Below are 24,748 nucleotides of genomic sequence, written 5' to 3'. Positions count from 1 at the left end.
TAGCTGTGCCTGCTTTTTAGCACGTCTAAAGGGCTGTTTCTGCTGTTTCTGACATCCTGCCATCCCCTTACCCCTGCAGTGTCGGTGCCAGGCAGGAAGAAAAAAGCTGGTGACCTGGCCATTGCAGCCTTGCCCTAGGCCGCTGCCACCCTGTGGGCAGCAGAAGGTTTGCTCGTCTGGAGCCCCGCCAGGAAGCAAGCTGCCGTGCAACTTGTGATGTCACGACAGACACGCCTTCTGGGTTGTGGAGTGGTGGAGGGGGCAGAGGGATGCATGATTGGCAAAGGAGGACTTACCTTTTTCACCCCCTATAAAGATTTCCCCCCATAGCAGACCTGCATACTAAATAAATTCCATAACCAATCCAATTTTTTGCCATCTATAGAAAATCAGCTACCAGTTCAGGATGTATAGTTAGGCATTTATATGAAGCAGCTGACATGTGAGGAGTTCAAAAGTGGTCTAAATGAGAGCCTAATCAGATTTAATCTCACCAATTACAGATTTTACAACCCATTTTTTAAATCCTTTTGCTGATTAGATGTCACTGAATAAAACATTTGGTCAAAGATTTTCTTGCCAAAAGTAAACTTTCGTGTTCTGACATTTGAATACTTCATGAAGTTTTTGTCTCATTCTAAACTTAACGAACACATATAGTGTTTGGAAATCTGTCTAAGCACGATATTGAGAAGCATTGTTCTCAGTGTGATATCTAAATGCAATAAAAAAATGAAACAAATAATAGGTAGAATATTATAATGCGTGTAAACTAACTTTTAGCACACAAGCGATACACAGAGTGTATTTATAGCAATCCTCCAAAGGCAGAAGGTGAGGCCCCTATTGACCCGCGTCCTTGTCTCCCCTGTTTGCTTACATTTATGGTTCTGTCCTAGATCCTGTTAAGAGTAGCAGCAGGAGCGGACCATCACATTTGGTGCTCAGCGTGGGAGCGGTTGGTGAACTGTCATGTTCCAGCTATCCTATGGAGATACACTTCTGCCTCTCTGTGAAGATTGGGTGATTTCTCATTTGCATTCGCTAATGACATCCTGTTTGCATGACTTTATATTGGAAAGGCTATCTCTCAGAATATCTCTTTCCAAATACAGGATGGAGTCCTATTTGGTTAAGCTGGAGTATTCAGTTAGTCCCATTAACATCACGGAAGTCCTCTTCAGGAAATTATCTGGCCAAGATAGGGTAATTGAAGGGTGAAGGCAAACTAAAAAGCACATTGTGTTTGTGTGAGCTTTTTTTTTTTTTTTTTTAATAGAATTTGTGTTCTGGTGGGTTTTCAATTAAAAAAAATAAAATAAAATACTGAAGCTGGAACTCTGTGGTATTGCATTTTATTGCAGGACAAAAATATCACATTCAATTCGAATCCTTCTGTTTTTAAATATATATAACTAGAAAATATTTCACTAATGGCGAAGTATCTGTCTTTAGTTCTTCACCCTGATCACAACTTCACACAAGATTCATATTCCCAGAAGACTCTCTCAGCCAAGACCCAAGACTTCCTGGATCACTCATCTGACGGGAACTTCTTGAAGTCTTTCTGAAGCCACTGCCAATTGAGGCCTGTTCAGAGCGGTCCCTCTTTATTATCACCCAATCTGTACTGTTAAGAATATTTGCCCACCAATCTGCCAGTGTCAGCATAGCTCCAAAAAAATCAGCCACAGTTTGATGTCAGGTCACAATAAGGAGCTACTGACTTAATAAAAATAACACATGTATCCTTGGCGATATTGAGCCATTCAACACAAGACCAGATATGCAGGTGCAGCACATAAAAAAAAATGTCAAGATTAAAACTCAAATAATCTGAAAGGTTCTCAACCTTTTCATAAGAAGTATCACCTCAGTAAAAAACATAAGGTTACCAAATACCAACATAGCTGCTGATGTACATTTTGAAACTGTAATGCAACAGTTTGTTGCCCAAAAAGGAAAGGAAAAAAAAAGCTCTTTTCTGAAGTTGAAATTCCGTCAACCCTGTTTTCACAATCCAAGATGGCCGATGCATCTTAAACGCATCGTGACAGCTTCTAAAATCGGAAAGTTTTTTAACTGTTTTTGCCACATGTCTACATAGAAATTATGTTTTAGGGAACCTCGATCACCCCTTCCAGTGTATTTCCATTTGTATTCATTTGGCCAGCAAAAAAACTGTTAAAGTTTTAACCAGAACTATAAGCACAAATGGCGGGTCTGCAGCAGAGCTTAATTAAAGGTTATACTGCAGGGGTAAAAAGTTCTCCAAATAAATATTATAATAACAATATAATACAGATTTCCCAATGACATCACTCTATTTTTTATAAAACTTCATGTATATTTCATGACCTCTGGAATGAGCCATTGGCGCACTCTTGCAGTATTTTTGGTAATCTTGTGGTTTACTGGAATATAAAAGTGTTAGAAATGACTGTAGATTTTCTACACAGATAAATGTCAATCTCATTGTTCACAATCATTTCTTCAGCATCATGAGATTTTTGCATGATGTGTTTCTTTTTTTGTTTGTTTTAGCCTATTTTACGTTGCCAGACGCTGACCAGCTGCTGCACTTGTAGTTTTAATTGTCAATAAAGTATAAAGCACCCCTTTCTCTAAGTCAAACCTTCAACATCTTCTCGCTTCCTTTGTCTTCTCACAACAATGTGAGAACAATGTTTGTGAGTTGTTGAAATTTTGTTGTAATAATTATTGATTTACACTCTTTAAAGGGGCAAGTCGGTACTCCTGAGAGGATGTCTTCTTCAAGGCATTTACATAAATGTAAATTTTCTATCCATCTGTCCATCCATTTTCTGTACACCCTTGTCCCTTATAAGGATCAGGAGGGGTGATGGTGCATATCTCCAGCTAATGTTCCGGGCGAGAGGCGGGGTAAACCCTGGACAGGTCGCCAGTCTGTCGCAGGTAAATTTTCTAATATTATTTAAATTATTGGACAGGATTTGATATTGTCTGACAACTTGATATGTTACCTTTAAAAATGAATAAGAAAAGAGATGTAAATTATCTTTGATGTAGATACTGATCGAATTCAGGCCAGTACTTCAGGGCGTATATGTTTATCTGCGGTCTAGGGCACAGTACACCTGTTTCTTTAAAATAAAGTCTTCTCAGCACATTACATGTTTGTACTTTGTGATGGACCCAGAGAAGTTTGGTTTTCCCTTTCATTGTATTTCAGGCCTGCAGATTGTGCGCATTTACAAATATAATACCAGAAAAAAGAGAAAGGAATCTCCTAACATTAACTAGAATTGTGTTCCCTTCTCCAGTGGGGTGGAAAGAATATTTTCTGCATTAGTTCTTCTCCTGCAGAAGAACGGCGGGACCCTGATCATCCGTTCCTCATATGGGGAATCTGCTGACGGCGGCATCACCTTTTGATTAGCACTTTAACTATGATCCCCTTCTTTCACATTGTTATTCCGAGGATGCCTGAATGGAGGAGCGAAACGCTGGGGACAGAATGCAAGCTTCATTTGATTCATTGATTGATTTATTGTTTTCCATGGTTGTAATCATTTCCCCCCCACCCTGAGGTAATTTGCTGGCTCTTTATGGTTCAGAGGTATAAGCCAGAGAGCTAATTAATCAGCTTTGTTTGGGAGCTTTGAAATAAAAATGCCCCCTCTGAATTGGCGGTGGCTAAGAAGGCAACCGTCTCTGAGACTCACGATTCCCAGAAGATCAAAACTGATCAGGTACACAGACATAATTATGTTCGGGTGAATTTGGATTTATTTTTGATAAATTCTTACTCTGTTAATTTTCCTTGTTGTGTTTTGGTGTTAGGAATACAGCAAGAAACGTCAAACTAAAAATTACAGAATGCAAACAAAAAAGAAAAAAAAGCACGAGTTAGACATAACTATAGAAATTAAGATAATCACCATTACAATAAACTGCAAGTTTTGTAAGATTAATTTATATGGTAATCTGAATGTACAGTATTTTAACATGTAATTCCAGGGATAATAATTAAAACAACATATCCTAAACTACATTCTGTCATTTTTGACACAAAACAAGAGAAAAGAGAAGACTTATTTTGCTAATGACTACTAAAACTTGAATTTGTAAATGTATTTATTTAACCTAATTCTTGTAATGATAAAACAGCACAGAGCTCTCAGTCAGTAGCTGAGCTTTTGGTTTTGGTTTAGCTTTAATTGGCTCTTCGATGGAATGTGAGTGGGTTCCTCAGTTTGTGGGTTAAGTGCATCTTAATCAGTGTGTTAATCCAGTCATTACACAAGAAACATGAGGTGTCAGCAGCAACGAGGAGAGGGTCATAACGGAGAGGCTGCTTCATCGCTCCCTCTGCTATGATTGTGTGTGTACTTAGCTGTCTGTCTGGTGCCTAATGAATCTGCAGGAGAAAGGCGAAAATCTCGAAGAAGGAATAATAGCAGACTTCAACATGACATTTTTGATAATTTTGCAAATTATTTACACTTACAATCAAATTTGGTTGTAGAAAAGTGCAAAAATGGTACGGATTAAGAAAAGCCCTCATAACTGAAACAATGATCAGCATGAGAAACACTTTACAGCCCTACCTGCTTAATGCTCCAATAAAGCTAATGGTTACAATACAACACACAGCTCCTCCATACGCAGCCTTTTCTTCACTGCTGTTCAGCTCTCACAGCCTCACTGAGTTTTTCTCACTGTATATTTTAGCACCTACCCTCCGTGTTCTCCCCGTACCCCCACTCACTTCCCTCTATACCCACACACTCAACACACAGAGTTTACTCACACAGGCTTTCCCAATAAACTTGTTGTCTTTTTATGGCCGCCGATTATAATCAGGCATCCAGTTTTGCAAGGTTTTTTTGCTGTTGTTATTGCGGGGGGGGGGGGGGGTTTGGGTGGGGGAGTACCCATATTAGGGTAATTTGCTAGAGATTTACACACATATGTATTCTGCAAAAGCGCTGCCAATTGGTGTTAAAAAATGTAACTGCTCAGGTGATAATATGCTAAATGAACCCTTAAAAAGGGTCTATTGATATTTTACTGATGACAGAGAGCTAAGCAAGTTAGGAAACAAAGAAAAAGGTGCTGCATTTAATGTATGGTAATGTTTACGCCTGCTAAGACTGAAGTCAAATCACTTTACAATCACTTTTAGTCTGCTATATTCAGTGGGGAATGTGAATGTTTGTTCCTATCAAACTAGTAGCAAATACATTTACACACCGATTTAATAGTTATGTCAGTTAGAATTGACAGAAGTTATGCATTTGACATTAGAGACCTATTAAAGTACCTTTATATTTTTAAATACATGGACAGTTTGAAATTCAATCAAACCATGTGTGGAAGTTAGATCTTCGTCACCCATAAAGGTATTTTCTTTTACCCTTCTGCACACTTGTTCATTAAGTGTCTGATGCAGTGATGAGCTGCAAGTTTTAGGTTTGTTCTCTCTGTCTTATACTTATGCGCTAAATAAACAACATCATGCCAGAAGAAACCAGTCTTCTTTTTTTTTTTTTTTTTAAACACCTCAGTATTATGGTGTCTATTTATTTTATGTACACAAGTGGAGTCTTTTTAAATACAATTTAAAATGTACTTGAAACGTAATTACTTCATATCACACTGACCTCATCATTCTAAACCTTTGACTGGTGCTTTGTGGCATCAAAGATTTGTGTTTGCTTAGCAGGACTTTCTCCTGCTAAGCAAACAGGAGAAACTTAAAGAATTCAATTCTTCTCAGCCCCGTCACTTTCGTAGTTCCTCAGGGTTTTGTTCTCTGGCCAGTTTTATTTTCTAGATAATTGCTGGTTTCATTTTCAGAAAGTATACAATTTCTTTTTGATCATGTTTGGGTACTGTGATCTATCTTCAGTTGAAGTGCAACCGTTTCATTTCCTTTCAACCAGTATTTTAGTGTCTCACTGAGGTCAAAGTTAGTGACCTATAAGAGCTTGGACCAATAGCTATGAAATATAATTTTCATTTGCCTTTGGATTTTTATTTATAATTACCTTTATAATTACCTGGAAGTCATAGTATGTGGAGCACATCAGTCAGGCCCCATATCACTCTTTTTAAGTCTTATCCAAAAGTACACCTCTTCTCACTGACTTGTTTTTGTTTGTTTGTTCTGTTTTGCTGTCAATTCTTTATGTACACCACTTTGGCCAAGGTTACAGTCAATTTTAAGTTTGCAATACACATAAGCTTGAAACCGAAGTTGAAGGTCTGCCTGGAAATTGTCTGCGGTTCACTATCTAACAGTTTATTGCTATGTGCTGAGTTTCATCTGTGCACCACTTCTTGAATATACATTTTACCACTCACGCTGCATGTGAAAAAGACAGAGATAGTAAACAACCCATAATATGGTTTGAACAGACTCTCATGCGCATGTTTTAAAATCTATAAATTCTTCACTAATCTTCAAAGAAGGATTTCAAAAGGCTGCCATCTTAGAGCCTCTTGAACATTCCCATCCTTCTGGTGCTCAGAAGTCTCTCTTGTTTGTTTAGTAAAAATAAAGTAGGAGCAATGTAGAGTATGTTTTTATGTAATTATTTTTATTTTCATGTCAGGTCTATTAGCCTAAAGGATATAGCAAGAGTTAGATTTTTGTTGTCATATAAGTGACTGAAACTTCTTATGACCTTTCAAAAGACAAAGATCCTAACTTTTTTTAAAATTAATATTATAATTTTTTGTGAAAATATTTGAACAAATATGTTATTTCTCATCAGGTATCGAGATTTTCTTTTTTATTTACATTTTGTCACATAATAACCACTAACTTCAACATACTTGTTCTGACTGATGTTCTAGGCTGGCAAAATATAGGGCATAATATTAAAATGGAATGATGGATAGCTACTACATGGTTTTCAAAAGTTATTATAAATAAAAATCTAAAAACGAGTGCAATGCATTTGTACTCGGCATCCCAGTACTTTCAATACTTTAAAGAAACAGCTTTTAATTAATATTTAATTACATAAAAACTGAAATAATTTAAACATTTAACAGAACAGTAAGATTGTCTGGTTTTCCAATACATTGAACATAAAACCAACATTTTTTCTGCAACATTACACAAGCTCAGTCACAATGGCTGGAAAGTGCTTGTGGACAGCATTTCCTAAGTCTTGCCATAGATTCTCAATGGGATTTATGTCTTGGCTTTGCTTGGTGCGTTCTAACACGTCCTAAACCAACCTACTGCAACTCTGGTTGTATGCTTACAGTCACTATTCAGATGAAAGGTGAACCTGTGTACCAGTGTTGAGATTTTTAAAGCTTTAAATTTGTTTTCAAGTTGTTCCTCTAGAACCACCTCCGACTTCGTAGTGATTTTGGATGTTATTTGGAACCAGATTTAACATGGCAATGACCCCTGTGACCTCATCTTTGCAGTTCACGTTTCAGCCCGCTGTAACCCTGATGTCCCTGCTGTGTAAATTTGGTGTATTATTTCAACGTGTGAAAAGCCCGATGACAAGACGAACACCGTTGGCCAAAGTCGACCTCACCCAACAGTTTTGCGCGCGCGACTCTCCCGCTGTGAGAGTGTGAAAACATTTAGAAGCCATTTACAGTCCGAGATGATACCTCCTCCCCAGGTCAGCGAGGCACACATGGCCTCTTGTATGAACAGAGCTGACAGTCTCTAATGTTCTAAGTCATGGGGGAGATCAGGCGTCCATTTTGTAGCTACATCAGTCAGGTTAATGGGAAGAGAAAAAATGCTGCAAAACAGAGTGTCTTAAAAACAAGCGAAGAAGCAGAGGCAGAAAACAAAGATTAGGAGAGTAATGAAGCATCCTGACTGGAGGACAGATGGAGCAATCTATACAGATGCATATATGGAGTACTTTTGTGCATTTATAACCTTCAGCTATGGTTTTAGACAAGCACGCACACTCAGACGCTGGAGGAAATATGTTGTTACTTGTGAGATATTACAAAAACTTCTTTCTTCTCATCCATTAAAAAAACTATCGATCTTGTGCTTTGCCTTTTCTCCTTAACAGGCTTTTTTTCCTTCTGTCATAATGGAAAGTCTCCCTGGCTATTTCATTCCCCCCCCCAGCCCATTCTTCATTTGGAGTAATTATAGATGGAGAGGTAAAAGATGTTTTTTACCCTTTTCTTTTCTTCTCTCTGTCCTACCTACCTTCCCTCTCCCCCTACATGCATTCAGAGGAGCTCTCACCGCTGCATTCTTATTAGGGACATGTCTGAAAGGCTCTCCGCAGCATGTGGTGTCCTCTGACCATCTGCTATGGCTGCTTTTTGTTGGCATTAACAAGCCAAGAAACCAAGGATAGCTTTTCAACAGGTACAAACTTTTCCTTTCAGATAATCAACTGCATTCAGAGACTCTGGTATGGCGTAGGAAATACGGGTGTAGAAGCCCGGAGAGGATCGTATTCCAGTAAAAAGGGAGGAGAGATGGAGAAAGAACTTGATCAAAAGACAAGATGTTCTTTTTGGTGTTGTTTAGCGTTAGCGGATTCTATACCAAACACCTATTCAAATGGTCCGCTCTTCTTCTTCTTTTTTTTTTTTCTTTTTTTTTTGCTCTTCTTCTCCTTCCCATCTTCATCGCTCTCCTCTTCATCTTTTCACCGAGATGGCCTCGCGTAATGAGTGGAAACTTTGGTCATTGTGCCGTGGTCAAAGGTGTTCTGCCTTAATGAGTGGAAAAAACACAAGAAGGCCCGTCCCCTCTCCCTTCATCGCTTCGGCGCAGGAAAGCCACAGGATGCCTCCTGAAGAAGGCCTCCTCCATCCTCTGCCGTCTCGTCCCTTGTTAAAGGGGGCATGAAGCGAAAGCAGAGGGGAAAAGTAATTTTCCACTCCTGTCTGTCCATTCTTTTGGCGGGTTCCTTCTACTTTTTGCTGTGTACTTTCATAAAGCTTATAATTATCTTGGCGAGAGCCCCTCGTGTGAGAACGAATAGGGTCTTTGTACCCTCCTCTCTTCAGTTTTCCTTTTCCTTTTTTCTGCAAAAAAAAGGAAGTCATATTAACATTGGGTCTGCCTTTTACAAATGCGGCGAGAAAGCCAGATGAGCCTCTCCTTAAAAAAAAAAAAACTTTTAGCAACTTAATTTTAAAAAACTATTATTTGAATGGCCATTACAGAACACTGAAACCTGATGCATCTACACAGAGCTTTCAGATCCATTTAGTACACTTACTATTCAACTGAGCCAAAGAAAGAAAAAAGGAAAAAAAGGCAGGAAAATATCTTTTAATGCTTCTTATTATGCCACATTGGTTCACAAACATGTAATATATAAAAAAAATGATAAGAAAATTAGAAAACTTTTCAAAACAAGTCAGTCTTTTTTTTCTGGTTTGACAGCAATCATCTATTTAAACCTTTCTTTATGTATCTTCTCCTCCCCCTGATGCCTCTGACCTCCATCCCTAACTCTTCTGGTTGATTACTCTTAATGTAATTTTAATTAAAAACTGTGGTGTCAAAGGGTTTAGCCTGCCTGAGAAGCGGGTGCAGATTGTGGCACAGTGGCAGACCCCTTCACTTGCATGAGTAAAAATGCATCCTGACATATTCTGGGTAATGCCAACAAAAGAAGGGCCAGAGGGAGTCCAAAATTCTACATGAGCCATTTTTCATGTAATGCTATGATTTTATATATATGGACAGTGGAAGATTATAAATTACTTTTTTTTCCCCTGAAGTTTTAAAAAGGAGAATAAATGAGTTGAATGTTGTTTCTGTCACTGAACAGGTGAAAGTGGCTTCGGACAATAAAGCGATAATGAAGACTGGTTGTTTGTTGAGGAATGCTCTGTCTCCACCAAGGCTTCATGAAGCCTTGGTGAAGACAGAAAGAGCAAGTTGCCCAGGCTGCTAAATTAAATAAACACAGCTAGAAATGTACCAATAAGAATCTTGTGACTAATTTATGATCTCGTGTTTTTTGATGACACATTAAAATTTTCCTTTAAAAAACCAATAGATACTAACAGATAAGAACAGCAATTAAAAGGTTTTTTTTTTTTAGCCTTGCAGACATAATTTATATAAGGAACAGAGGAGGTGTTATGTCATATCGGGGCTGGACAAAGTCTTTTTAGGATCCTAAAGCATAGTTTCATTTGAGGCCCCCTACACCCACGTGTCAACACCAGATGCTATATCATTCCTATGCTACTGTAATAGTATGTGTAACATACGCACTATCATTAGCATAATTTGTAACAGCATACATCATGTTACAGTGACTACTGATTTTAACTGGAGAAGCAAACTGGGACTTTGAAATGTGGAGTTGTATTTAAGTGTGCCATAATATTTTAACTATCTAAAAGTAACATCAGCTGTCAAACACTAAATTTACAGTAAACAAGATAAGATGTTTAATATTTTTTATTTCCCCAACAGAGGCAACAGGAAACAACAGGAAGTGATTAACCTATTATTTATGTACCAACTATAAAAACAATTTAGAAATCATTTTTCCATGTGAAATAAGATTTAGTTTGTATTATTCAATGTATTTTAAATATGCAAATATATTTTTGTAATGCTAGCTTGACACTCTTGGGGACCTCTGGTGGTATGGATGGGGGTCTCAAGCTGCTGCTTAACTTGCATATGCCTTAGGCCAACTCTGCACCACATGTTTGACCGACAATCCCACCGTGATCAAGCCTCTTTTTTCACTGACCCCGACCAATCGAAATCCAGGAACTCATGTGGATTTTTGAACAGGATAAGACTCCCCAAAAGTCTGTCTGGTGCTTGTTTGCCATCCTTAGAAAGCAATAATAGCTGGCACTTCTTCAGCTGTTAATACTACGATTTTACTGACACTGGAAATACTCACCTCAGCCAAATGTCACAGAGGTGACTTGCAGAAGGTGACCCACAGCAAGACTCAACAGCAGTGGTCTACTTGTGGGTTTGTAATCCCCTCACCCGAGCCTTTGGATTATCAGTTCTCCACCGACCCTGAAGAGGCTCCCCGGGGTTCAGCCTTAAACACTCACTAAAATCTCTTCTCCACACTCCATCTACCGGCTGAGCAAAGTCTCTGAAGACGCAGGAGTGGGGAAAGGAAGCAGCCAAGAAAATCAGAATGTACTCAAGACGGACACACAGCTTGTAAAAAAAAATCTCTATTTAATAAAAGAAATCCATTTTCTCCCTTTTGCTACACATGTCTTTGAATAACTGTAATTATTCAGTCCTGTCCTGTGCTGTAAAAAATGTATAAATAACATACAGAATTTGGATTTTTCTAGAAAAGATTTGTGTGTTGGGCTTTTCACATTCTGTGACTGGTAGCTTACTCTGTGGCCATCAGTGGACAGTTGGAGGAGCTGGTGGTTGGCCCAGAGCAGTGAGGCATGCAGTAAAAGGGTTTAACTTTGCTAACCTCCTTCTGCCAGGTTCAGGGGAACCTGCTGTTGGGGCAGTATTGGATCAATGTTGGGAGTCGGTGCCCTCGCCATCTCAGCCAGAATGCTACCTGGGGTAGAGATCTCATTGCACTGTGGAGCCAACTGGACTTGGTCAGTGTTTAGTTCCCATCTTGACCTACATATCCTTAAAATCTCCAACATATGCCACAGTGACTGCCCTTGCGATGGCAATATTTTAAAGGCAACCCATGGAAGAATTATATTTTCTATGACAAAGGAGAAATGTGAACAGATTGTTAGTTCATCGGAATGGCCTTTGGGTCAGTTCTCCCTTTGAGCGATTTTGTACAGAACCTCCTCCCCTCAAAACTTCCTAGATTGTTGTACTTTGATCAAACCTAACATAACTGAGCAACTTCCTGTTGGTAGGTAGTACTTATTGGAGTGATACCATTTAATTTCCTCGCAACCAATAATCGAAAATTATCTTAAATAATCTGGTGTCAAAGATGATTTGATACCTCTGTATAACAGGTGTTTACTGAAGTAGTGTCTGTCACTCTATGCACATTAAGCTGTTGATTGAAAAAGCAGTAAGTTTGCTTCTTTTACAGCAAAATCCTATGCGCTGTACACTTGTGATTTCAAGCAGATAAAACAAACCTAGACTGATGTCTTAACTTATAAAACACATGGAAATACACAGTTCCAAGATATGGTTAATTCAAAGTTTTTAACTTAGTGGTTTAAGTAAAAAACAGAGGAAAGAATAGCTTGTTCATGGAGACAAAACTCTGCACCGTCAAAGCATTAGATCTTGTTCCAAGATCAAACGGTACACTGTGCCAGTATGCAGGTCCTTTGAAACAAACATCCTCTTCACAAGAGGTTGTTGTAGACCTTTTGTCTTTTAAAATTTCGCAACCGTATACATTGAGATTTCCAGATGTGTGTAGAATGCTTGTATTTATTTATTTTTTTGTTTGCAATTCATCAGGATAAAAAACAACCCCAATTAATTAATATAAAATATTTTGTGGGCACTAGAATATTGTTTTAATCATGTTTGGTTCAGTGGTTGTGCAGTCATTCATGTGAGCTCCATTTGGTGGCCCTGTTGTGAAATTTTGGCAAGTTCTGCATTTTTTTGGAGAGATCTGTTGGTATTAAAACCTGCAGATGGCTGCCTGTTGTCAGCAGAATAGTGTGTTTTCTGGATTGGGGGAGACTGGTGCTCATATGTCTGTGTGTCTTTGTGTGTCCTGTGAAAAACATAAGTGTGTGAAGGGCATACAGGTGATGGCTTGTGGTTTCTCGTCGTTGTCTTTGATTTTTCTCTAGAAAGCTTTGTTTTTGACCTTTCTGCCTCTTGAATTGCAGAAAGAAGAACTGTCCTCTACAGAGGAGAACGCCTGTTTCAGCACTACATGGTAGCAATTCGTGAGAACTTTATGCAGACGAGTAATAGCTTCGCTACATTGTCTGTGCTAGTATGCGTGTGTGTATGTGTGTGGGTGAGTGTGATTTGCCAAGGCGCACATAGTAAGTGTGTGGTTTGGATGCAGAGTTTACACCTGTTTCTCAATGTTGTCTACAATCTACAAGACTAATGTGTGAAGACCGTTATTTATTGCAAGGTGTGTGTGTGTTTGTCTGTAACTGTGTACCTGTCTCTTTGGTTAAACAGGTGGATCCTTCTTGCATGGGATCCAGACAGCATGTCCGCCACACAGCTGACTGTGGTCAGGCTTACCATGCTTATTGTGCAGTCTGTGGTTCAAGCTCCGACACCTTGTGGGTGGAAGGTGACTTACTTACTGCGTTTACAAGAATACCTGAACACTGATTTTTTTGTGCACCTTTGGTTTCTGATTTTTTTTTTCAAAATATGGATCCTCATGTTTATCAATAAATGGTTAAATCATCTGAAGGTTTTCAGAGCCCATGCAGCTGGTGTAGGATTTGCGTGTACCTGACAGGAGAGGGAGGGCAAAATGTTCAGTGGTGTGTGCTTTTTGTTCAAATTGAAGATCTTTAAAACATAAAGTTCAATTCCTCTCAATTTGACTAATATGTATACTTTTCCCCAGGTGCCTTGTCCTGTCATAGTATTTCAGGTATGTAGAGAAGCTAGTTGTTTGCATGCGGTAGAGCATATTTGCTCTACAAACAGGTTATCTTTTGACAGAACCCTAGGGTTATTAATGATAACACAAGTTATCATTAATATAACTAGGGTTGACATAACCCTAGTTATATTTTATATTAAATGAAGACCAGAATAGCACTTATTTTTATCATTACCTGACATTGCCTTTTATATTTTGAATGCACTTTGAAAATTCTTCAGACGTATTCGGCAGCACCCTGCTGATTTTTATCTCAGATAAATGCCATTACATGAAATAAGTCTACTGTCACTACTGCAGATTGATACTTCTACTTGCTGAACAAGTTTGGTGATACAAGCATTCAATCTGACTCATCAAATCAACATGTCCTATGATAATAAACTATTTTCCCTGTGTTATTTAGGATTGCCAGATGTCATTGTTAGATTAATTGGTCATATGTTCTTAGACTTAATTTACCTTTTTCAAAAATTGTGAACTGTAAAACGTTTAGCAGACAGAACAACATTTTTGTTCAGTTTGAATCACACATCAACCTGTAAGTATTTTACTTCCCAGACAGCCAAGACTTGACTCAGCAAGCCTTATAGAACTAAGACGACCAAACCCAGTTACCCATATCACATAATCACTGAATTAAGAAAACAGTCACATCCATTAGAATATAATGGTTTTCTTAAAACATGCACAGTTCAGTGTTTTTCTGCATAGAAATGATAATGCACAAGACAGAGAATTTAAGAGTCCTTACAGTAACAGCTAAAAAATCTTTAAGAGTTGAATTAACATCTGCTAAATTAGCTTTCTCTATCAGTAAAGTGCAGGAGTGTGTACTTATTTTACATTGTTCTTTTGGGACATTATATTGTGGGCATTAGGGGGTGAAAGACAGCTAAAAGATAAACTCATCAAATAAATGACTTGTTTTAATTGATTTGTTTGACCACAAACAAATTAATTAAAACATATACAGAACAGAATATATACAAATAGGATACAAATATCCTATTTGTATGTTTTTATTTATTTCAATTGCAGCAGCCTTAGCTAACTTGTTTGAACCAAGAGAAATAAATAAAAAATGAACTACCTGATTAAACAATTTTTCACGTAATTTCTAAATCTGATTTAAGATTATTTTGTTTATATAAATTATACTCTTAGTAGTTTAGTAAACTAACTAAAATAATAAAAAACGGAAATTTACCGACTGATAAAACAAATAGCTTGTTTCATATATATATATATATATTTGTTTATTTTTTCTGTATTTATTAATCTATTAATTTATTTATTGATTCACCTACTGCATTTTTGCGCTCTCAGTGAACCTTCGGTTAAGCGGCCTAGCCCCCGGGCGTTTCTGGGATTTGTAGTTCAGAGACCTCAAATTGACGTCAGCGGAAGTCTTGGCGCATTCACGAGCTAGGTCACATTGGTGCCGTTTTGTAATGTTTTGAGCAGCTCTGCTACGATGGAGGCAACAAACACAGGTGATATTTTGCGTTCCTGAATTGTGTTCCTTGCTTTAGTAGCATTTCGGTAATTATAGTTCAGTACTGACGTTCGGTGTCCCTTTCAAGAAATGATACGTAAAAGTTGTGGCTACAACAACTACGTTAGCATAACAATGTGTGTGTACGAGTGGTATAATGACTCGTGGCGTACTGTTGTCCTTGACATTTCATAGTCTTTTACGGTTTTTTAGTAGATTTATCTTGAATTTAGTTCGATTCTCACCGATTTCTACAGCGAGAATAGGGCTGTAGTTTCTAATGAACTGGACAGAAACACATACAAACACTGACCATTGTTTTTTTTTTGTGACTTTCTGTGCTTTTGTTTGTTTTTAACTGCATCACCAGAGGAAGTCCCTCTAAGGCATGTGGAGAAGGATGTTCTGATCCCCAAGATGATGAGGGAGAAAGCCAAGGAGCTCTGTGCAGAAAGAGTTGAAGGTCAGGAAGAGAGAAAACTCATTTTTAAAACCAAAGCAAACCAAAAGTTATTTTCATAAAACAGTCCGAAACACAGTTGTACTCATTGCATCTGAAAAATGTATCCCATCAAGTACTTTTAAACCAGGAGGAGATCATAGCTCTTATAACCTTCCAAAAAAAAAGTCAGGAAATAACTAAGAACCATCATTGCTCTTTGATCTATGTATAGTTTGACCTAAAAATATTCATACACCTCACAGATTTAGGTCTAGATTTATTTTCTTTCATCCAAGATGTTTGGTTCTGATTTGAAAAGATACCAAAATCCTCCTAAACATAGGATGTTTTGCAAAAGGTTTTATTTTGTAAGTGAATTCTCTTTTATTATTAACCTTTTTTTAACACAGAAAGACATGTTGGGTATGATTTATATCCGTCTAAGTAATAAATGGAAAGGTGTCAAGTGACAATTGAAATTTTTTTATAATTACTGATCAGCTTTTTGCATGACTCCACTGGGATTTTTGGAAATGAAGAATTGGTCATGAATTGGTCACCTCAAGGTCATTGAGGTCTCAAGACATTCCAATCAGCACAATCTTTACCTTCTAGCATGAAATCACTATTGGAATAAAGTCTGGATCTCTAACTGGACCACTGCCAAATGTTAATATTATTCCCATTGGAATAAATATGAAAATATTACAAACATGTTCCATAAGGATAAATAATTGAGCTTAGCTGTATCTATGGTCAGTTTTAACCACGGAGTATGTCAATTTACTGGATGACCAATGATGAGTAGGTAAATAATTTACATCTATTTTGTAATTGACATGTACAAGAGCTTTAGATTTTGAAATAAAGGCTATTGGCCAAATTAGTCCAGATGCAACAAAATCAGTGAAATGGCTCTGTATCATGTTTCATAAACCTTAAGCCAATTTTAGTGTAGTGTTTTTTTTTTTTTTTCATTATTTGTAGGAGAATTTGTCTTTAGAATCCCCTACTGTGACATTAAAACATTTGGACTAAGAATGTCCTGTAGAAAAGCTAAAGAGGTGTTTAGCTTTAGGTAATTTGGTTTGATCATGGTTCAACTGAAAGATCAGAACCACAATCAATGGAAATATGCTGTAATACAAAATCTTAAAAGTATCTTATGTTTAAAATACATTATTTTAGACATTAACTTGATTATTTCTCTCAGTGATTTCTTACAGTGCTTAAGAACTAGGAGAAACTGATTTGCAAAAGGTAGGTATAATTTTAGCACCAGATTTATTGAGAAGGACAATTTTAAAATTTGAAAGGATGAAATTGTTGTGCAAACTGGTGAAAGATCAGATAAACTTGTAGCTGGGATTAGTAATAAAACGGTAAATGTCTTCTGGTTTTACTGACCACTTAGTGCTCTTTTACATTTTAAACAAATGCACACATGTGCTTAGACATAAGTTTTTATGTTAAAGGGGAATGTGTTGAATGTCTTCTTCAAGAGTGCTTTGATTCTCTGTTAACCTGTAAAAAGAAGTAAATTGAGCTACTAGATGTTCATATGGTTTTGACATTTCTGAAAAAAAAAAAAAAAAAATACAAAAATAAAAACAGACTTTACTTGCATTAGTCCTTTGGGTTCTCCTTCCAAAATTGTCTCACTAGAGTTTGCTGGAGTTCACATAGAACTGCTGTAACTGAGTTAGGGTTGCTGGTCGTTCTTCATGGGACTGAGATTAGGGCTTTGTGATAGCCACTCCAAAATACTGGCTTTGTTGTATCTGTTTTTGAGGTATTCTTTGCATGATTGTCCAATTGGAAAATCTGTTTGTGGTCAAACTTATGGCCAAACACTTGAATTAATGCTTTAGCTTCATCAGACCAAATGACCTGTGTCCAAAATTTGCCACCTTTTTGGTGAGTTTGAAGCATTTTCTGTTACTTTTTAAGTAATGACTTCTTTCTTGCTGAATGGCCTTTCAGCCCACATTGGTACTGACCTCGTTTTACTTTGAGTAATGACACCACAGCTCTCATCAGCTTCATGTAGCGTCATCACATTGCCTTCTGTTTTTGTTTTTTTTTGTCTGGGGTTGATCCACACATTTGGCACCAAAACATGTTAAATCTCAACAGTAAGCTACCTTTTGCATGCTTGATTTAATCAATTCCTTGTTCGTGAAAAAATAACTGTAATCTCCTGTCCCTCCCTAATCTTTTTTTAATATTGTTTTTTTTCCCCTTTGTCGAACTTTTAACCCTTTTTTCTTTCTTTCCTGGCGTTGTCTGCACCTGCATCCAAAGTCGCCTTCAGCTCCGTCAATTGAGAGCCTATCCCAGTTGACTCGACAGCTGTTGAAACTGCGTCTGCATAAAAAAACCACCGTGGTCGCAGCCTTGCTCTCGTGTGCCCTCTTGACTGCAGCGACGCATCAGCCTGATGCCTTAGTGGTTGCGGTTTGCAGAAATCCGACGACAGCCTGCATGAGCCGGCGTGGTGCTGCTCTCAGAGGGAGTCCGTGCACATGCACAGGCGGAGGTGATGGGACAGTCAGTGGCTGCGTGTGTAGTGGAAACCCCCATTACGTTACAGGCTTCTCTTCTCACTCATTTTTCACACCTCCATCCCCCGCCCTCTTGTGCTCTTGTTTTTGGGTGTTTTTTTTTGTTGTTTTTTTTTATGTCTTGTTTTCTCTGAGCCTCTGAATGTGTCTGTTTGAGATATACAAAAAAAGGTGAAAAACACAAGTAACAAGTATGTTTTCCTGTGTTATCTTTCTCTGCGTGTATGCCTCTGCAGCTTGCACTTCAGACGAGTCCCACTGACCTGTACAGATTCTTCTCAGTCTAATGTGACATGATGTTGATGATTCATGTCGGTTCTCTCTTCATGCCAAAAAGCATCTAAAGTACACAATAATAGCTTCTTTCAGGTTTAGCATAACAATTATGATGATCTCTCTAACCTGAATGTATCTTACTTGCATATTTTATCTCAGATCTTAAACTTTGAGAAAAAAGTTGGTAAGAATAATCAGCTTTCCTTTTTGAAATTAAAATCCCACATTTGTAGCACCCTTTACATAGATTGGCAATCCAGGTGAAGAAAACCTTCAAATCTCGAAATATTCAGAAAAATACTTAAAATTAATTTTTGATCGACTGTCATTTTTTACGCTAGCATTTTTAGAAAAAATACACCTTTTGCTTGCGTTAATTTATTCAGTAAGGGAGTAAAAAAAGGTAGATAATGTGTGATGCTGTGGGCCTGCGTCTCTTCCAGATTTGTTGGTAATGTTGTTAGTGTCTGTGTCATCATGCTCTCTTTGAATCCCTCTGACAGTAAACTGAAAACAGATCATCATGGGGCTTTTCAAAGAGCTCAGGATGCCATGCACTCTAACAAAAGTCCCAGAGCCTTTGAGGGAAAAAAATCAGTCCTCAGCATCACACATCCTCTACCTTGCTTCCTTACTAAATTAATGCACACAAATCAAAAGTTATACCTTATTTTCAGGCTTAGTTCATGCAGCACATTTAAAACACTTTTTCTCTTTAGTTTAGAAATGCCATTTGATTAATCTTCACACTAACTGCCCCACTTGTATTCTTTTTGTCTACACAAATGTCAACCCAAGCTGCCTATGGTGCATTTGTTCAGCTTCCTTTGACAATAAACTGGCCACAGCTCTGCCGATGGTAGAGCTGCTGCGGTGTGGTCAGAGAGGCAACCCTCTGCAGTCTCCATCAGTACCATGGGACAGGGATGAGGCGCTGCTTGATCTTGATTAGATTAGTCGCGCTCTTCTGCTTCTCTAAATTGGTTTTTCAGTTTTTTTTTGTTTTTTGTTTTTACATTTGCATTCTAATGACAACGTCTGTGATAACCATACTGATGTCAGCGATAAGATGTGAGGGCGGCCCTTTCAATTAAACCTCTGAGAGAAAACTTGCTAACAAGGTGAAGACTCGGTCTTCCACACCTTCTAGTCGGCTACTGTGTGTAGAGAGTTGGGTGACAGTAGCTGTGGTACATCCCTGAAGGACTCACTAAAGTGTCATCTAGGGCTGCTTGATTATGGGTGGGAGAGGGTCAGAGCTGCATGATATTTTGAATCATAATCAACACAGTTTTAATATGTGTAATACTCCTATTTGCAAAGGACGGGTTGGACGCGATATTCTCCAGGCATCCTTTATTCAGTTGCTTGCAGGATGGACATTCTCTGTCCCGCATCTGATAGAAATTGTGGTGACCAACATGCTAAATATTGTTGCTAGACAAGCCTTAGCTGACTGCAAAGAATATTGTCACCATGATATGGAGGTAGCATTGTACGGTCCTATTGAAGTCTAAAAACCTGAATGAGTGAGTTTGGTGTAACCTTAATCTGAAAATACATTTTAGGAATGAATGAGATTGGACGCATTGAGCCAGGGCATCTTGTCCAACATCAGTGTCTGACCTCACAAATGCACTACTGGAAGAGTGGTTGAAAACTCCTAGAAAAACAGTCTTGCAGACAGCTTTCCCGCAAGAGTTGCAGCTCTAGTAAAAATTATGTCCATGAGCATGTAAAGGGGAGTGATTTTTGTGTTCCTATAACATTTCACCAGGTTAATGTAGTCTGCAGAGTGTGTTTGTGTCCAATTCAGACTCGCCCATTGTCTTCACACAATGCTCTAATGTTCCATTCCGCTACGGAAACAGTTTTTATCAGTCTTTTATCCCCAGGCGATCGGGCTTCTAAACTTAATGTGATTTAAGTTTTTGTGTAATTCTTAATGGTTGTGACAAATGTGATTTTTAATTTATTATTGATTTATGTGACTTTTTTTTTGTAAAAGTGGTGTTGAAGGGAGCTTATGAAGTACAAATTACATCACCCACATGAGTTTTTCTGAGCATATGACAATGAAAAAGTTATCTTTATTTCTATTTCTAACACTTTTTGGGGTTAGTTGGCTGGTGTAACATGCTAACCCTAGCTTACTTCCGGTTTGTTTTGATGTGAGAAGACAATTTAGCTCATAGCATGTTTTGTATGAGTTGCATTTAATGAAGTGTGGAGAAAGGTGTTTCTCCACCATCATACATATTCACATGAGGGCAAATATTTTAACAGTAACAATCTTTGGTTTTTTTTTTTGTTTGTTTGTTTTGTGATCTTTTGTAGTTTAACTTGCACATGTCAGAGTACAGATTAACACAGTTTCCCGTCTTGCTGAAGGTGTTAAAGATGTGGTATAATTTTGTCTAAAAAGACTCACAATTACAGATTTTAAGAGTTGCGAAGGTGTGAAATTGTATTGACTTCTGTTCTACATCACTATACAACCTAAAGTCATTTTAGTTAACTTGTTCATCATGCAGATGGCATCTAACTTCTAAAAAGTGACCCTTTTAATCATAAATTCATACATTTTTATAAAAGATGCACTAGTTTTCTTTAAAGTCTGAGCTGTCAATTCTGTGTTTTTTTATTTTTATTTGTGTTCCAAGGAGTGTAATGTGAAAGAGGGAAAAATTTGCTACAGATTCTTGGATAGATGTTGTTTTGGATCAAATGACGAAAATGCTTGATTATATGATTTTTAATGAAGTAAGAAAAGTGCATCAGAGTTTATGCAATTGGTTGATTTTGGTGCTTTGGTTGAATAACAAAGTAGTTTCCTCTGGGTCATTGATCAGAACTGAACTGAGAATTGATGCTTTCCTGTTTTCTTTCCATCCAGCCTTCAACAGCTGCTGCAAAGAGTCCGGCTTCCTTATGGTGTTTAAGTGTCGAGAAGAAAACTCAGCCCTGAAGGAATGCCTGACGCAACAGTGAGTATTTTTGCACAACTTTCTACACCTCTCAGCTCTCGCACCCCAAGGTGTCACAGCACCGCACGCAAACGCTGCCAATAGCTCTGATTCAGGCTTTCTGATTTTCTTCTACATACAATCACTGTTCCCCGTCCAGTCTCATCATTCCCAAACTTGTCCAATAGCTGTGACTCTGTACCTTCTATTCTCCGCCAGCTACCAGGATCCGGCGTTTTTCGAAGAGTGCAAACGACTGTACATTCAAGAAAAACTGGAATTTCAGAAGACGGGGATACCAGCCAAGAACAGGACCCAGAAACTTCCAACCAGCATGTAACAATCAAAATGATAACCACGTGTCTTTCTTCTGGGCGCCCAGACTCCAGGAATTCTGGAGGCAGTTCGGCCAAGTTTGCCAGTCATTCTCACTACAAGACTGCATTGTGTGAAAATCTTCGGCATATTTACCATTTCTTTGGTTTGCAGTAGTGGACTTTAATTCAAATGATCTTGTTTAATGTCCAGTCCATGTGTATAATGAGTCATAGGTGAAGTATGTAGAAAAAATGACTACACAGGATCAGTCCTGAGGAATTTCTGGGACTGCAGCATTTTAACCTGGATGTTGCATATCCAGGTTAAAGTGCTGTATATGTGCTAATTCGACTGGATCAGTTGTATCAATGTTGTTTTTGCTTTGTCATCAGCGCAAGACATTGTGTTGCTTTTTGAAGAATCAGAAAAATATTTGAATGTTACAAAGAGAAAAGCTTGAAACAACCACTTGTAATTATGTGACGTTGCACATAATTTGTTTTCAATACAGGAAAAAATAGTTGCCAGAATTAAAAATAAATAAAAATAAACTACGGCTTTTGATAGTGCTTCAAAAAGACATGTCAGCCGATTTGATAAGATTGTAATTTATTTAAGAGTACTGTAGAAATGTCTGGTAAAAAGAAATGGCTTTGAATGAAAAGTGTCTTGCATGCAACACTCATTGTAAAGTCGACGCATTCATAGTGTGAAAAGATTCCACACAATTAGATTTTTTTCGGTTTTATATACAATTGTTTTAATTAAATATTGTGATTTTAGCAGGTGTTGCATAATGAACAGTGCACTCCGAGGAATAAAAGTTCAACTGATTATCTGCCATTCCTTTAAAACCAAGTCCCGTGAAATGTCAATAAAATTAGATTATAGGTAGAGATATTTTTAAATATGACCATTTAAGCAATGTTGTTGTTTTTTTTTTTTTGTTTAAAATATGTTGAGATAATTGTCTTAAACAGTCAATGCCCTGAATGGGCCAAAAGAAAGACAATACCAGAGAGGACGATTATTTGGAATTGAAGACACCAAGGTACAAATCATGTTTCAATTTCCATTAACAATTTGACTTTTAAATGGGTTTAAGGTTTCATAAACTGCATTAATGTAGAAAAAAAAAGATTGATTGAACATTATTTTTGGTGTTGAACAAGGCTTTACTGTTAGTCATTGTTTACCTAAGATAAAGCTAAGCATGACTGAGCATTTTGGCTGAATCACAAAGTTCATATGAGTGGAATAGTTATGATTTTAATTACCTGAATCTTCCCACAACTTAACACTACAACAAGCACAAACTTCCCTGGCTGTAGGTTTTGTGTTTTCTCAGACACAGGAATATCACTACATGCTACTGCTCTCTAAAGCAGTCGCTGCCTGTAGTTTCCCTTTCCATCCAGCTCTACATCACTCTTGTGATATGTCATGGTTTCCTTGTCTGAGGAAAGATTCTAAATTTTGCTGGGATTTTGTCTGACAAGCCAACATAAAGTAGTGAAAAGTGGAAGGTAAATGATGCTTGGTTTCCAAGAGGTTTGTTCGTAAACATTAGTGAACAAACAGCATGATGAAGACCAAGGAACATAGCAGACAGGTCAGGGATGGAGTGGAGGTGAAGTTTATGGCAGAGTGACGTAATGCAAAAGGTAAAACTTTACATCTTGGTAAGCGCTGTTCAAAAATGGAAAGAGGATGGCAAAATTGCAAACCTACCGAGACTTGAACGTCCATCTATATTGATTTGCTATTTCTAAGACATTTATGGTAACTGGATGAGCTGCAGAGATTTAAGGGACGGGTGGGAGAAGATGTACAAATGATGACCATTTATTGCCCTGATTTTAAGTTGTAAAAAGAAAGTCATAATAGAAACTAACCCTCCACATCACCCTGAACACACAATGTCTATAATAAACCATGGTGGCTGTAGCGTCATGCTCTGGGGAAGTTTTTTTTTGATGGATAGAACTACATACAGGAAAATCTAGGAAGCAAATATCTTTGAGCACAGAGGGTACATTTTTAGAGTATGCTTGTTCCTAATTAGACAAAATTAAAACAGAGTGGTTGACTTTAGATCAAAGCCTGTGCATGCATTAGAAGCCAAGAGCTAAATTCAATTAAGAATTAAGAGTTAAATTGCTATTTACCAACACGCTGACTGAGGGTGAGCAGTTTTGCAAAGATGAGTGGGCAAACTTTCACTCTCTCTGTAAAGCGAGTAGATATTACCTGGAAACCTTGCAGCTCCTAGCAACGGGGCAAGGGGTTCAGTACAAATGCATGAAAATTGCAGTACACTGAAGTTTGTGGTTGCAACATGTGTGCCTCTGGGTATTAATGCTTTTACAAAGCATGAACATATCTTTGATGTGTTATAGGTGCTATGTGTCCATATTAGCACATCTTCAAAAGTGGCATGTCGAAATACCTCGTTTCCGGCAAGAAAACAGCAAGTGGCTTCATGTGAATTTAGAAAATGGGACACGAAAAAACAACAACAAAAAAACACGTGTGTGAAATTTTCCATTTCTTAGTCATATTTTAGAAATGCAAGGATTTGCTAAGAGTTTCTTCAATGTTTATAGAGCAGCATGCAATTCGTAAAGCCTTTACATTTTTAGCACTGTAGTATCTTAACTCACTAATGCCTGCAGATAGGAACATAGAGCAGCACACAGTGGGTAGCTTTCATTCATTTATTTATGTAATCATATTTACAAACAGTCTGAAGTGTGGAAAGTCTAAAATATAATCCATATCTACTATACATTGCATTTTGGTTTGCAAATTGTTTCGAGAAATATGAAAGTCCAGCTGTAAAACAACATTTCAATAAAAATTTAAGAAAAAAAAAAGTTTTGAAACTAATTGAAGAAAATTGCACAAAAAAAACAACAAAGCAAAAGCAAAAATTTTAATGACCATGGGGTTTTGTGCACCCTATTTTCCAAGTCCCAGCTCACATTTCTTAAGGTTATTAAGTAATTGTCTTTCCACCATCACAGACGGCTCTCAATCAAATCAGAGGTCTTGGTGTCCAGGGAGGAAAAATGATACAAAAAAAATGAAGTGCAGAATCACATTTGGCAAAGTACTGAAGCCCACCATTTACA

The 24,748-nt window shown here is 37.7% G+C and overlaps 1 protein-coding gene across 1 annotated transcript; it reads left to right on the top strand.

Annotated features, from left to right (window-relative positions):
- Nucleotides 1-14,944: 14,944 nt before the first annotated feature.
- cmc1 (C-x(9)-C motif containing 1) lies at nt 14,945-22,448 on the top strand. The gene is made up of 4 exons (XM_032557999.1): nt 14,945-15,046; nt 15,419-15,511; nt 21,227-21,317; nt 21,516-22,448. The coding sequence occupies exons 1-4, from the start codon at nt 15,028-15,030 to the stop codon at nt 21,634-21,636; spliced, it is 324 nt and encodes a 107-aa protein (XP_032413890.1). The 5' UTR covers nt 14,945-15,027; the 3' UTR covers nt 21,637-22,448.
- The last annotated feature ends 2,300 nt before the right edge of the window (nt 22,449-24,748 follow it).

Source organism: Xiphophorus hellerii, chromosome 3, assembly GCF_003331165.1.
Source record: "Xiphophorus hellerii strain 12219 chromosome 3, Xiphophorus_hellerii-4.1, whole genome shotgun sequence".
NCBI classification, from domain to species: Eukaryota; Metazoa; Chordata; class Actinopteri; order Cyprinodontiformes; family Poeciliidae; genus Xiphophorus; species Xiphophorus hellerii.
This window is presented reverse-complemented; position numbering and strand designations above follow the sequence as displayed.

What these genes read in the sequence shown, in the direction of transcription:
- cmc1 (XM_032557999.1), top strand. An exon ending in CTGTGCAGAAAGAGTTGAAG is followed by an intron (nt 15,512 to 21,226) that starts GTCAGGAAGAGA and finishes CTTTCCATCCAG; the next exon opens with CCTTCAACAGCTGCTGCAAA. An exon ending in AAGGAATGCCTGACGCAACA is followed by an intron (nt 21,318 to 21,515) that starts GTGAGTATTTTT and finishes ATTCTCCGCCAG; the next exon opens with CTACCAGGATCCGGCGTTTT.